Source organism: Astatotilapia calliptera, chromosome 12 (genome assembly GCF_900246225.1).
Source record: "Astatotilapia calliptera chromosome 12, fAstCal1.2, whole genome shotgun sequence".
Classification (NCBI taxonomy): domain Eukaryota; kingdom Metazoa; phylum Chordata; class Actinopteri; order Cichliformes; family Cichlidae; genus Astatotilapia; species Astatotilapia calliptera.
The window spans coordinates 16,880,051-16,894,081 of record NC_039313.1 but is presented as its reverse complement, the minus strand read 5'-3'; the positions used below and the strand labels follow the sequence as shown (position 1 = coordinate 16,894,081).

Sequence of the window (14,031 nt, the reverse complement as noted above, 5' to 3'; positions counted from 1 at the left end):
TTTTTTATTTTGGTGGTGGGGGGGGTGCTTTGGGTGGGGGGGTGAACACATTAGCAGGGAGAAAAGCAAGGGGTAAACTTAAAGGCTTAAAGCACCCTGTTTGCGTGTATGTGCGTGTATGTGCGTGTGTGTGTGTTGTTTGCAAATGTGAAGAGGAAGAAAAAGAGTGACAGAGCTAGAGAAGTCATCACCAGCATTACACAAATGTTTCAATATGTGTGTGTGTGTGTGTCACATTTTTGGAATCAGTGGGGAGGAAGGTGATACATGATTGTGTGCGAGGCTCTCGAGCTTCCATCTACATCTCATCCAAATGCAGAACATCACAACAGCAGAGGGGCTCCTCTTCTACACTACAGCACCTCCCAAATTTGACACAGCGAAGGTGCGATGTATCCATCAAAAGTAACTTTTTAACAAATGAAACATTATCTCTTTCTCTTTTGTCGCTTAAAAGACAACAGAAGTTTTCTGAGCTTCTCTGAAAACATTACAACCCACGAAACACTAAAAAGAAGACTAATGGGGTTAGTAAGTAAAAAATAATAAGGATATTAATCCAATATTCCATTATCAGCACACTTTATGTATTACTGTGTACAATAAATAAAGTACACATAACCATTGATTTTGATTTGTGTTGTGTACGGTTTATAGGAGTATATCAGAAAACTGTGCATAAGTCTTGAGCCACCACTCATTGCTTTATATTTTGATAGGAAAACAGGAAGTAGGCACGCATTCACACGTTTCCATGCATGGAAATACAGCATATAGGGCAAAAAGAGAGTTTGTACAATTATAGCAAACTTGGAAGTCAGTATTTGGCACTTTTATTCTTCAACACAGCTTGAACTCTTTCAGGAGTAGTCCTTCAGGCTTCTTGAAAGACGTTAGTTCCATCGTGTTTTACAAATGGCTGAAGAAACTCACTGTTTTATCTCTCACATGACCTCCTCTTGGATTCATCACTACATAGACCCTGTTGGTACTGATTTTCAGTCCAGTTCTTGTGTAGGTTGGCATACCGCAGCCTTTTTCTCCACATTTCCCTTCCTTAAGAATGACTTTTTGACAGCCATCCTTCCACTGAGACCATTTCTGATGTGGCTTCAGTGATCAGTAGATGGATCAGCTGCAGGGTCTGATGGAAAACTGCTTTCAAAATTCATCTGTCAGCATCATAAATATATATATATATATTTCTCTTATGAGTGAAAAAGCAGTTAATGTGCAAAGAGAAACTTTAAAAGACCTTCAGAAAGCCTGGAGAACTTCTCCTAAACACCACTATGAAGCTTTACAAGAAAGTCTGCCTACTTGGAAGCAAAATATAAACAAATGAGTGGTGGCTCAAAACTTTTTAAAAAGTACTTTTCATAGATCCTGTGATGTGATTTTTGGCATAAGACTGGTACTTTATTTAATAAGAATTTACCTCCTTATCTGTAGCCATCGAAGTGAGTACTACGGTCATCTCTCCATCCGAAAACTCCTTTACCTCCAGAGTCAGCTGCTGCATCAAGTCTACATCCAGTCAGCACATATACAAACAGACTAACAGTTATATGAAACACACACATATAAGGATCCAAAACGGTTTCACAACAAATAACAGAAAAAAATATATAAAGCATGAATTCCCTCTCCAGATGTGAAAGGTAAGTAAAACGATGTTACAATGCTGCAACAAATGGAATTTTTGCATTCATGCAAACACAATGCTGTCAGGAACAACACAGCCCTGTTATCTAATTAGACCTTATGTTAATACTGCAACGTGCACAGACTGTGCTCCACTGACAGCTCCCTCACTGTCCTGTTAGCTTTACTGCTCCTGCTAGGGAAAGATTATTTATACTGGTTTTACTGCTATTAGAGTTGATGTTGACACATGATTACAACCTGACTACAGATTTACTTGACAGAGAGATCAGGGTGGACTTTCATCAGTCCTCTAATACAAATTACATGGACAGTATTTCTGCTATGCAATGGTAGGAGAAGCAGGGCTTGTTAATAACACACTTCATGGTTCGGTGGTGAAGGGAGACTGATTCATCTTAAAGTAAAAGTCAGTAGCAAGAAAAAAAAAAAAGCAGTTTCGCAAATAATTATTACCTGACACTAACCTGCATAGTAGGTAGGTTTAACAGTCTAATTGTTACAAACCTAAAGACTGAGTTTATTAACAAAACTAAGTTACCTTTTTGTAAAATAACACAAAATACAGTGGTTAACAAATTTATTATAAGTTTGCTGGGGTAAGTTACCAGTATTTATAATCACCCAAATCATTTTTTATGTTTCAGTACCCATCACTAGTATGCGCAAAGTCTTTAACTGAAAGAGCTTTTAAATTAATAGTTTTAATGCTAAATTATAATTATTGTTGTTGAATTTTAAAATTTACTGTTTTCCAAAAGAGTAGAAAAAAGGTGATGATGAAGAATATTATTCTTTTTTTTATTCAGAGGATTATATTTACTTCAAAAATTATATTTATTGCATTCCTGAAAAGGAAAAAATGTTGTAATGGTTGAATGTAATGATTAATTGATTTTCTGATTTCTCAGAGAACTCATATATATACATGGTCTCATAAATTTGTTAAGCACTGTACATGACATTGAAAACTGTTATATGAATATATGGCCAAATAGCACTGACTGGGTAAACAGTGCAGCGGTGGGCAATTAATTTTCCCAAGGGGCCGACGTGAGAAACTTGGACTGTTGTGGAGAGCTGCACCAATAAGCTTTTAACGAGATAAAATAAATATTAAGCAGAACCGGGTTTGGCTTATTGCGGAGGGTCTCAGTTTCTCGTGTGGCCCCTTAGGAAAATTAATCACACGCCCTTATGCTAATGGGTGTATTAAGTAAGCTGGACACGACACAGCACTGACACTCAGCCTCATGACCAGTTTGTTCCCATGGCCCCAAAAAGCAACATTTTCCCACAACAAGGTCAGCTCTGACTCTTACACTTAAACTGATGTATTTTCAAATAATGAAGTCTCTCTGTCAGAGATTAAGAAAAACTTTTTTTTCCTTCAAGAAATGCGATGCTATCTATGAGTCTAGTATTTGAGTGGTACAGACACTGGTTTGCATATTTTACTGGATTGATCTTTGTAGTGACAATCAATTTATACATCACTGATACACTTCCAAGATAAGATGCTGAATGCAACCCAATATGATAACCCACTGGTCTGAAACTAGCTCACAGTTAAACTCAAAGTAATGGAATCATTGTTTCTTGCATTGGTTATACTTCCTCCCATAAAGTGCTATGAAATACGATGCACCTGCCGCTGTGTTGCTTTGATGAGCATATAAGAACAAAGCTATATCAGACTCTCTACTCCAGCCAGTCTCTCTGTTTAGATTCACTTTGTGATCGAACGCACACCTTGTAACTTCACTTCATTGTGCTCACCAACAGCGACTTCCCCCCATTGCTCCAAGGATTTCACGAGCTCCTCCAGCTGTGCTGAATGACGACCATGTTTCATCCAAAAGGCTTCTGTCTGGAGTCGCAGGGCCTCTGTAGACACACAAAACAAGTGCAGAGTGCAATCGTCATGCTAACTCTGGCTCTCTTTCACAAGTTCATATACACAATCCGCGTAATGGTAGGTTGCCCCACGAATTAAGAGTGAAAAAATAAATCGCTAAAAGTAAATAATTACTGACAATTTACACTTCTGTTTTCCTACATTTCAGTATGATTAGTTACAAGGTTGTGCACTTGCTTGGGCAGGTTTACACTTAATACTGTTTGTACATCACAAAGACAACACAGCACACAGAGAACGATTAACTCCTAATAAAATGAGACAGTAAGAATAATATTTAGGACATGATTTTGTTAGTGTATAAATAATATTAGGTGTTTGTGCTATTATTTTCTCCTTTTCATCAAGCGGACACTGAAAGACATTTTGTAAGAGAAAAGAAATCAGTGCAAGCAATAATTTTCTTTTATGCTTATGAAAAAAGTAAGTTTGGCTTTTTGGAAGCCGCTTGCACCACTGTGTGATCTCTCTAAATCATATTTGAGGATATCAGTGAATGAGTCTGATTTATAAGTCAACCAGTTATGTAAAAACAACCTTAAAGTGTGAATTGTCTGTTTGGGATGTATACCCAGACCCCACCTCCATGATAACTGTCTTCTCAAAGACCTTATGTTATTTAGGGAAAGAGCTGAGTTCCTGTAGGAATCAATGAACCTGTACAAAGAACTCTCCCAGAGAAATATGAGCAGTGGACTACTCACAGCACATGATTCTCCTGTTCTATTCATCTTTCTTTTCTGTCTCTGCACTTTACTCCTCTCTCTCTGCCGTTTCCCTCCATTCTCCACCTTAATTCACTTTTCCTCTGTCTGTCTCTCTGTAAATCTCAGTGAAAGTTGATGTAGAGCATTATCGAACAAGGATCAGATGCTTTCTGCAACCTAACCTCCACACAGGTGCCTAGCATCGACGTCTGGAGTACCTGTTTGGCAGGCTGTTTTACTGGCTTAACAACATGTGCACGGAAAGCATCTCAATTAAAGTTTTATGGGGAGTTATGGAGTTATTTTGTTATTGACGGCATAAAATATCATTACATGCAAAGAATATTTTACTCTAGCTTACACAGAAACTAGAAAGTTTTGTCTCTAATAGAGTTCACACGCGTAGTTTACACACATTTTTGTTCTCTGCTCATCTACTTTTTTTCATTTCACGTTGATTTGTTGTGATAACTTTTGTTACTTTAGGAGGAAAATACAACTACCTGACAAAAGAGGAAAACAGACTAAGCTAAATTAAAAAGAAAAAAAGTCACATTACGGGACTCTGTGTGTCTCTCCGAGCTCTTACTTACTCACATTCACCACCCTTCATCTTTCTCGTTCTCGATCTCTCCTGGTGAGTGTTAAGCGAGTCATGTCAGGGGATTTGTGTGTGTCCTCCTTCATCGCCCCATTACTCCCCCTGGGGGGAGGGCGCCTGTGCTTCTCTCACCTCCAAGAATCTCCCCCAGCGTTGCTCTGATGTGCTCTGCTGCCTCTTGAAGAATCTCTTTGGTGACTGTCGTCACCGCGGACAATGCCCCATCATCCCCCGCGTCCTGCTGCCCGTCATGATAGACCACTCGCTGGATGCTGGACTCCAGAGTGCGGCACTCAGAGCTAGAAGAGGGAGAGGACGGGGGTGAAGGGGATATGGATGGCTGCCGGGGTAGGAGCAATGATCATGATTCATTTGCATAAATACAACACTCTTTTTTGTGTCATGTGGGATGAACACACACACACACACACACACACACACACACACACCTAAATGATCTTCCAAAATAATCTAGACATCAACAAATGGTCTTCGCTGCCAAAGCCCATTGCACCTGTGTATATTTGTGGTTTTGCGTGCACATGTACGTAAGTTTCCTAAATTTGAGCTGAACTGATCTGCAGACTGACCTGGTTCTGCTGGTCTGAATCTGAATTGCATTCACCTGTCTAGCAGTCCATTTCTCAGCAGTGTGAGCGAGAGCCTTTTGGTGCGATGTAGTCTCATGAGGTCTACATCGTCTCTCCAAAGCAGCAAGCTCTCACAAAGCTTCACCCTCTTCAGATACCTCGCCGTCTCCTCGGGCAACACGGTGTCACATCTGCAGCCACACAGCACCGGCACACACACTCCACCTGATGATTCTCTCTTCAGATGCCCAAAGACACACAGAAAGCACATGAAGCCAAAAAGAAGTTGAAAGTACATCATGTTTGGATAAAAGTGTAGAATCTGAATGCAGCATTTCAAGAAGTGTCTGGTATCATAATTTCACCGAGTTAGCGGAATGCATATAGTGGAAATTACTGCACTTGATTCTACAGTGAGGCAATATTTTGTTTGATGTCGAAGTGAAAAATGGACATTTTATGCCCTGCTGCCACTCATCGGTTACATTTTTACCAAGGTAGTGTTTCAGCTTATACAAGCTGAGAGCGTTTTTTGGGGGGGGGGTTTTCATAAGCATAAAAGAAAATTATTCCACGAAAACATGATTTGACATGGGGGAGAGAGAGAAACAGCCATAGCAAAGTTCTCAGTTTTAATTGGCAGTCTGAAAGGTTTGGGGCAATGGTCGAGTTTTGTGAACTAAGCAAAGGAGAAAATTTGCACAAAAACTAGAGCTGTACATGACACATTAACACAAATCAAACAACAATATGCCAAAATGGATATGTAGAAGGCATACTAAATGTGGTTAATTTTTTAATGTGCTGTCAGTAGAAACATTGTCCTACTGCATGCTGCACACAAATGGAGGAGCTGGAAATTAATTAAACACATTGTATATATATATATATATGTGTATATATATATGTGTATATATATATATATATATGTGTATATATATATGTATATATATATATATATATATATGTGTATATATATATATATATATATATATATATATATATATATATATATATATATATATATATGTATATATATATATATATATATATATATATATATATATATATGTGTATATATATATATATATATATATATATATATGTGTATATATATATATATATATATATATATATATATATATATGTATATATATATATATATATATATATATATATATATATATATGTATATATATATATATATATATATATATATATATATATATATATATATATATATATATATATATATATATATATATATATATATATATATATATATATATATATATATATATATATATATATATATATATATATATATATATATATATATATATATATATATATATATATATATATATATATATATGTATATATATATATATATATATATATATATATATATATATATATATATATATGTATATATATATATATATATATATATATATATAGCTTGTAATTTTACGAATAGTTCTCCAAGCTTCTTTAAGGACACTCAAAGTTCTTCTATGGATGTCCTCAAAGTTGTGTTTTGTTCTGTTTTTGTCTCAGATGATGCTCCACTACTTCAGTAATATGAAGGTTTGTGTTCTGGGGAGGCCAATCCATGACTGATAGCGTTCCACTGTGTGTTTTTCTATCCAGGTTTTTTGTTTGTTTGTTTTTTTACTGCACTGGCAGTGTGTTTGTGACCATTGTCAAGCTAAAAACAATGTTGCTGCCAACCACGTTTCACAGATTCAGTTAAATAAATGGGAACATAGTATGTGTTTTTGCGACAGGCTGCTAGTAACAAAGTTCAATTTAAAACCAATTCTTTGCTGAGTTGTTCATTATGCGTAGACACAATTCACGTAGGTGCCTTATTTATGCTTGAAGGATTCATAGGTCACTATGAGGTCCTGGAGAACTAATGCTCAAGACCACTTTCGAAGTTACAAGGAAGTCTGGCTCCTTGGAAACAAGATAGAAATAATGAGGGGCAACTCTAAAATTTTTCAGGGTAATATATAAACATGCAACACAAAGCACATGAACACAAACAGGTAGATATTGAAGTTACCTGGCTGAGGTGTAGAGCTAAGCACAGTGTTGCTGCTACAGTGTCAACATCTGGCTCAGGTCCACCTAAAACAGCATGGACGGGACCCTCTGATGCCTAAAAGAACAAAACGACCAATTTATTGTATCAGTATCTTTTCATTTCAGTATGATTGGAAGGACATTATTGTCTCTTTATGTCCCAACCAAACAAAAGAACTGTGAAGCACTTTGATCTGCTAGCTGATGTACAGTATATAATGTACCAGCATCAAGCCAGCATGATTATGTTAGATGACTGCAGCATTTTGAAACCCAACCTGATGCATTAATAATGAAGTCACGGTGCTGCAAGGCTTAGCTCATGCTTGAAAGAAAATGCTTGTAAATACGCACTACACTACTGGCAAAATCCATCATGGGAGCAAAGGATCAGTCGAAATTAGCAAGAATAACTTTTTCACTTCTAACTCAGAGTAACACGGTTTATCAGAGAAGTGATGACTTCCATTAATTTCTGCAAACAATGAGAACAAACACTCCTCATTTAGGTTAAGTGGACGCTAATGACAGCTCCATTACAGACATTAAACATTCATCTCAGGGTGAAAAAGGCAGAAAATTATTTTTCCCCCTTCATTTGTTGACTGGGACTCTTAGTAGAAGATCTTAATACGGCAGATGATTCATGAACTTATCTCTGGACATTTATGTATTTTTGTTAAAATTTGAAAAAAGACACTCTTATTTAGCTGATTTAGCAGGAGACAATACAGCCTATTCACCTTTACTTTTTTTTAACAAAATCATCCTCAACCATTGAGTGCCCTCACTGGGTGCTCTTTCTATACCAGTCTTTAACATTTTATCTAAACATCAGTTAAGTGCAGATAATCTGAATCACCACTAGTGCAAGACACACCTGCACCCTACTCCAAAAGGACTAGCAGGGCTACAAGTACCTTTACAACAACGTCACTGGGAGCATGACAGTCTATCAAAGATCAGTAACCTTGAGGCCACCGTACCCTCCTCCCAACTTAACCTCCATTCCACACATCTGCTCTTATATTTTTATGCTTTTACATTAGCAGGCTGATACTGATCTTTATAATTAAAAACTGCTGCATGCCTTTTAGTAGACTTCCAGTCTCTGTGTTATATGATAGTCAACGGCTGTCCTGGAATCAGTTAACACACTTACATTGTGATGGATTGACACCCTCTTACTTTTCTGAGCTTTTAACTATGCATTCTTCTAATAGATGATCAGATGCTTCTGGATGTTCCAAGAAGCAGAATAAAGCACAGAAGAGACCAGGCCTTTGCTGTAGTTACAGTTAAACTTTAAAGTTTAAATTAAGACCTCACCCAAAACTCAACGCTTTTGCTTTGTTTCTTGTTTGTTTTATGTTTTTTTTGCTGCATATTTCTGCTCTGTTTTATCCATTTTAGTTGTACAGCACTTTAGTTAAACCTTGTTTTGTTTTTAAATGTACTTGTAATGTAATGTAAAAAATTGACTTGACTTTAGAAAATGGTCAGCACAAACAAACTCTCAAAGCACGTTAACTTGTTACTTTATCTGGTAATCCTGCTTTCATCTTGCAAGCCTTACAAACACTCAGCAAATCTGTTGACTTATCAAATACATAATGGAGTCCGGTAATTTAAGGGAGCTAAATGCCATAGTTAGACACATAAAGCACTGGTAATAGTGCATAAGGAATTGAGCCAGTGTCTTGTTTCTGTTCTTATGGCCTCGCCGCTCAGGCCAGAGGGATAAATGAAATGAGGGGTGAGGTAATAAAGAGCAAAGCGCTCAGAGGGAGCGCAGAAAAAAAGATTTGAGGCTGCCTGATCATAAGAACGGAAGGAGTCTGGTTATACTGGAGGAAGGAGGCCAAGGAGATCAAGAAAGGCTTATCAAAATGAGGAGCTGTAATATAGTTGGTGAGTCAGAGGTGTAGAAGAGGTGCAGGAAAGGAGAAAAGGAAAAAATGGAAGCCAAACAGGTAGAAAATGTGACAGGAAAGACAGAGAGGGGAGGGGCAGCGGGGAGGGCAATTTAAGAGGTAAAGCGGACGGGGGAAGTATCACAAAGAGGAAATAAAATAAGAAGCAGAAAGAGTACAGAATGTGTGCGAGGCAGAGAAGGATGGGGGACGGGCTCTCCTGCCCGTTCCTTCATAGCAGGGAGGGCAGCAAAATAAATCAATAGTAGATAGCCAGAGAAAAGGAAGTGATGCATTAGCAGGAGAAAAGGCCAATGTCTGTTCGACTGCAATAGGAGAACACTGGTGTGCGCGCACATGTGTACTGGCCACCTGATACCTTTCAATCTGAGTGCTCTCTTTCTCTCCTCCTCGCCTTTCTGAGCTGCCATATTCAAATCCTCTCCCCTCGTTTAGGTTTAGGACAGTTTTGTGAAATACATGAACAGCTGCTCTGATTTTATTTTTTATTTTTGCTTAGATAAATAAAGATTAAATGTAAAAACTACAAAATTTATTATTGTATTTGCTCTCAGCAAAAACTGAAATAGATTAATTTTTAAAAAAAAATCACTCCCTCTCTAACAGTTGTGAGACACTTAAACAACCTAATTCAACCTAAAATAATTAAAAATATTTACACCTGTGGTTTTGCAATCATTGGACCACCCGGTTCTTCATTGTGCTAAATTAGAAATATCTATTAATCATTATTGGAGTCTCAGCTTCCACCTGAATCGTGCGTCTGTAGAACACACTGCAGAACCGCTATGATGATTTCCTCTTAATATAGAAATAATATAAAAAGTACACACAGAGAACAGCTGCTTCCTGGTGTGAGGTCATACCAATGTGCCGTAGTGATGTTTACATGATGTACACCCCTAAATTTCCATACACGCGCTTCATCTCAACCTGACATCTTGGTCATATAGCTGAGGAACATATTGCAGCAGAATTCACACAATTTCTGCTGGGAAAAAAAAGGAAAATAACAGAAATATTTTGGTGTAACAAATTAAAATGCTCACTAGAAAAAGAGAAAATAAGATCACAAACCTAATTAAAAAGTTCCAGTTCACGAGATATTGGATTTCAATGCTAATTTTCAATTAGGAGTTTCTATATAACCTTAAAAGTTACTCATTTTTGACTGAAGCTGTGGTCTCTCATCCATCCGTCCATCGGCTTATCTAAGTGAGAATCACAGAGTTTATCCCAGCTGTCATTGGGCAAGACATCAGTACACTCTGTTCAGGTCACCACTCCATCACACGAGTAACACAGAGAGACAGTCACACTCAAATTCACACCTAATCACCTGTTAACCTGACAAGTGTGCTTTTACACTGTGGGAGGAAGCCGGAGTACCTGGAGAGAAGCCTCAAAGCACAACAAGGACATGCAAACTCCACACAGAAAGGCCCCTGTAGTGATGACCGATTAATTGTATCATCTTCGCCACCAAACAATGTATATGCTCAATAAAACACTGCAAAAGGCAGCCTGAGTTGCAATGAATAAGAAAAGTCAATTTATGCATGGACCATGCATTCACGCAGACACGCTGGTGAGCATTAGGCTACTATGTTCACAGAAAAATCTGCTTTTTTGCAAATATATCCTCATTCCAATGCTTAAAAGTGTTATCACGCATTAATTTTTCTGACATCACATAGGTCTAGCAGTTTATTTAATTAGATAGATAGATGTCTCAACAACAAAATCTATGTGATGCTCTAAATAATTCTAAATAATTAAAGAGAGAAAAATGACAAATGTTAGAACATCCCAACATACAAAGTTTTAAAATGACCTGTTTCTGAATGAAGGCGCAAACAAAGCCAATTAAAGCAGTCCTACGACTCTGTTTTTTTGTGTTTTCATGTGTGATAGTGTACAGATTGAGAAAGACAGATGCGCGAAGCGCACTCAGCATGCCGCTTTAGCTCGATGCCAAATGTCGTAAGAGTGAAGGAGTTAGAGCCGTGGAGCTACACAGAGCAAATCTGAGTGAGAAGGAAAGATGGCTTCAGTAAGTTCTAAGAGCCAACATAATTAGAGGTATTGCTGTTCTGGACCATAGCCATGCAGAGAGTGGAGAGAAAGCGGGATGAGGAGAATGACAGAGACGAGAGCGTGGTCAGCAAAAGAGTGAATCATCAAAGTTTACATTAGAGAGCTACGAGAGAGAGAGGGATAAAGTGCCCTCGCACACAATTTGTACGTGTGTGTGCATTTGTGTGCGAGAGAGAACTGAGGAATGGCTGTTAATCGTGACATGTGTTACACCTTATCTGGATCTGACATGACATGACACTCATCAGTCGTCCCCTCTTATCACTCAATTACCTTGCTGTGCTCTGATCTGCAGATTTGCCTCTTTGAGCTTTTCTTCTCCCCAGATAAAAGGTCTTAAACTCGCCTAAAAATTTAATCCCAGACAGGTTTGCATTGTGCTGACAGACAGCCGTTTACACAGATAAGTGAAATATTGTATTGTAAGTATATTAATTATTGTAAGTATTGTACGGTGGGTAAGAAATGCTGCAACCCTGCATGTTGGGTTACAACAACAATCGGTGTCCATAACAACATATTTTCCCTGGTATTCCCTTAACTAGAAATCACTTTGTTCATATCATTTTATTACGGCCTATCGCAGACACCTATATGCAATTACTGTAATAACCGGGCAATATCAAGACAGAGATTTTTCTCTGAAATATTTATCTCAGCTTTGACGTGCATCAGCAAGCTCAGGCAATTATGTACATTACCCTGTTACACTACTCCTTAAGACACACACACGCACACACACACACACAGCCTTTATCTGCTGATGAAAAATATGCTTGAGGGCAGCTACTAAATGGGCCATGATGTGAGGCTGATTTCTCAATGTATAGGATGTTTAAGAGAGGGTTGTGAGAAGAAAAAATATTAACTTTAAGACTAAAAAAACTGCTCTGTTTTGGTTTAGTATGTGCTCATGTGTGAACGCCAATCAAGTCCTCTCAGACTGTGTGGTGGGTGTTTTCCTTCCCCTCCAAAGAAAATAAGGAGCAACATAGCAAAACTAAAACTATTAAAGTCATATTTCAGTACATGGTGTACAGTAGAGCATCTGACACAGACAGATATTTCTGATCATCCCCTTCCTGGACATTGTAAAGAAATGATGCTAAGCCTTGCCAAAATATGATGTCCCAAATACGACAGAGACAGTATTAACAGGAAATGAATACCCTTTTTGTTTAGTGTGTTTGTGTGTAAAGGGGGATGGCGACACACACATACAGACACTAGGGTCTCTCAAGCACATGCCCAAAAAGCAGTTTTAGGGTCCTCCATGAACTCAAGGCATGTAGACCACATATCTGCTACAACATAGGCTGGATGTGCTGGATGTGCCCCTGAACGCAACATAATGCTTCACAGATGCTCTACGTTCATTTGATCCGTATAAATTAAGCTGTTTAGTATTTGCATGAGGCTTTTTTGACAGTGTGCGAAGAGATATTCAGCTCTGGATCAAATGCAAATTATGAGTCAGTATCTGCAGAGCAGCCAGATAGCAGGGAAGGACAGCCTCCGGCTAAACTTGTTGATGTCACGCCTTCCCCTCATTAGAAATCTCCTCATTCAAATTCACACACTGGTGTTCCTGTAAACACAACGTGCTTATTGTATTGGACCAAACACGCCGTTCTTTTCCTTTTGTGCGGTCATACTGGCGATCTACAGGTGCTTTGGGGGGTGGGCATGGGGGGCGGGAAGACCGAGGGGACGTGAGAGGCGTTTGCCGTGCGCTTTTCCAGCAACAGGAACGCAGCCTGTAGCACAGCAGTAGCAGCTTTCCCGTCATGGTCTCATTCATTATACCCGCAACCTGGTGTTAACGCCGCTGAAGGCTCTTAACTCACCCCGAGTCTGCTCTGGACCCTCCGCAAATACTCTTCCATGTCGGCCTGCGTCGCTACGGCGCTGTTGCAGATCTCTCCATAGACCAAGTTTCGGCAATAAGGCAGCTGATGTGGGCTTGTGTTTTTTCTCCCCCCTCTCTCCTCGCTTCCGAGTCCCCCGCTGCGCTCGCACTGCAGCACTCGCTGCTGCCGCGAGAGACGTCGGTCCTCCCCTTCTCAACGGGGCGAACCCACAACACCGAGCAGTGGGTGTGACGGTAGGAAGAGAAGATCCGACGGAGGCGCGCTCGGTGATTCAGCCGCGCACCCTGCGGTGGTAGGAGGCCCCCTCCCCGCCCTTCGTCCTTCTCCCCCGCTCAACCCCTCCTCCCCGTGCACATTAACACATCCCTATCCTATCCCATACAGCCTCAGATGAGACCATACTGAATTTAGTGAGTGATGAGTGCAGCCTAGCGCTCCAGCTTTACGTTACAGCACGCTGCTGGTTTGGCTCTATTCTTGATTTGAGGATATTCACACTTGTGGTGCACAGGGGAGGAAAAATGCCGCAATATGATAACAACCACAGCCAAAGAGCA

General features: G+C 39.0%; 1 protein-coding gene across 8 annotated transcripts in view; it reads right to left on the bottom strand.

Moving 5' to 3' along the window:
• LOC113033696 (uncharacterized) overlaps nucleotides 1-13,753 on the bottom strand; it is a 38,387-nt gene extending 24,634 nt beyond the window's left edge. For 5 of the 8 annotated variants that reach the window (XR_003274059.1, XM_026187740.1, XM_026187741.1 and 2 more), the window contains exons 1-6: nucleotides 13,451-13,753; nucleotides 7,553-7,648; nucleotides 5,517-5,719; nucleotides 5,024-5,190; nucleotides 3,418-3,552; nucleotides 1,439-1,527 (exon numbers count right to left, since the gene is read on the bottom strand). Coding sequence is in view for 7 of the 8 variants with exons in the window: in XM_026187740.1 (XP_026043525.1) it covers nucleotides 1,439-1,527; nucleotides 3,418-3,552; nucleotides 5,024-5,190; nucleotides 5,517-5,719; nucleotides 7,553-7,648; nucleotides 13,451-13,489 (729 nt within the window). In the remaining variant the exon portion in view is untranslated. Of the gene's footprint in view, nucleotides 1-1,438; nucleotides 1,558-3,417; nucleotides 3,553-5,023; nucleotides 5,191-5,516; nucleotides 5,720-7,552; nucleotides 7,649-13,450 lie in introns of those variants that run through there. The other 3 variants (XM_026187742.1, XM_026187747.1, XM_026187746.1) reach the window with 3 other exon arrangements.
• Nucleotides 13,754-14,031: the final 278 nt, after the last annotated feature.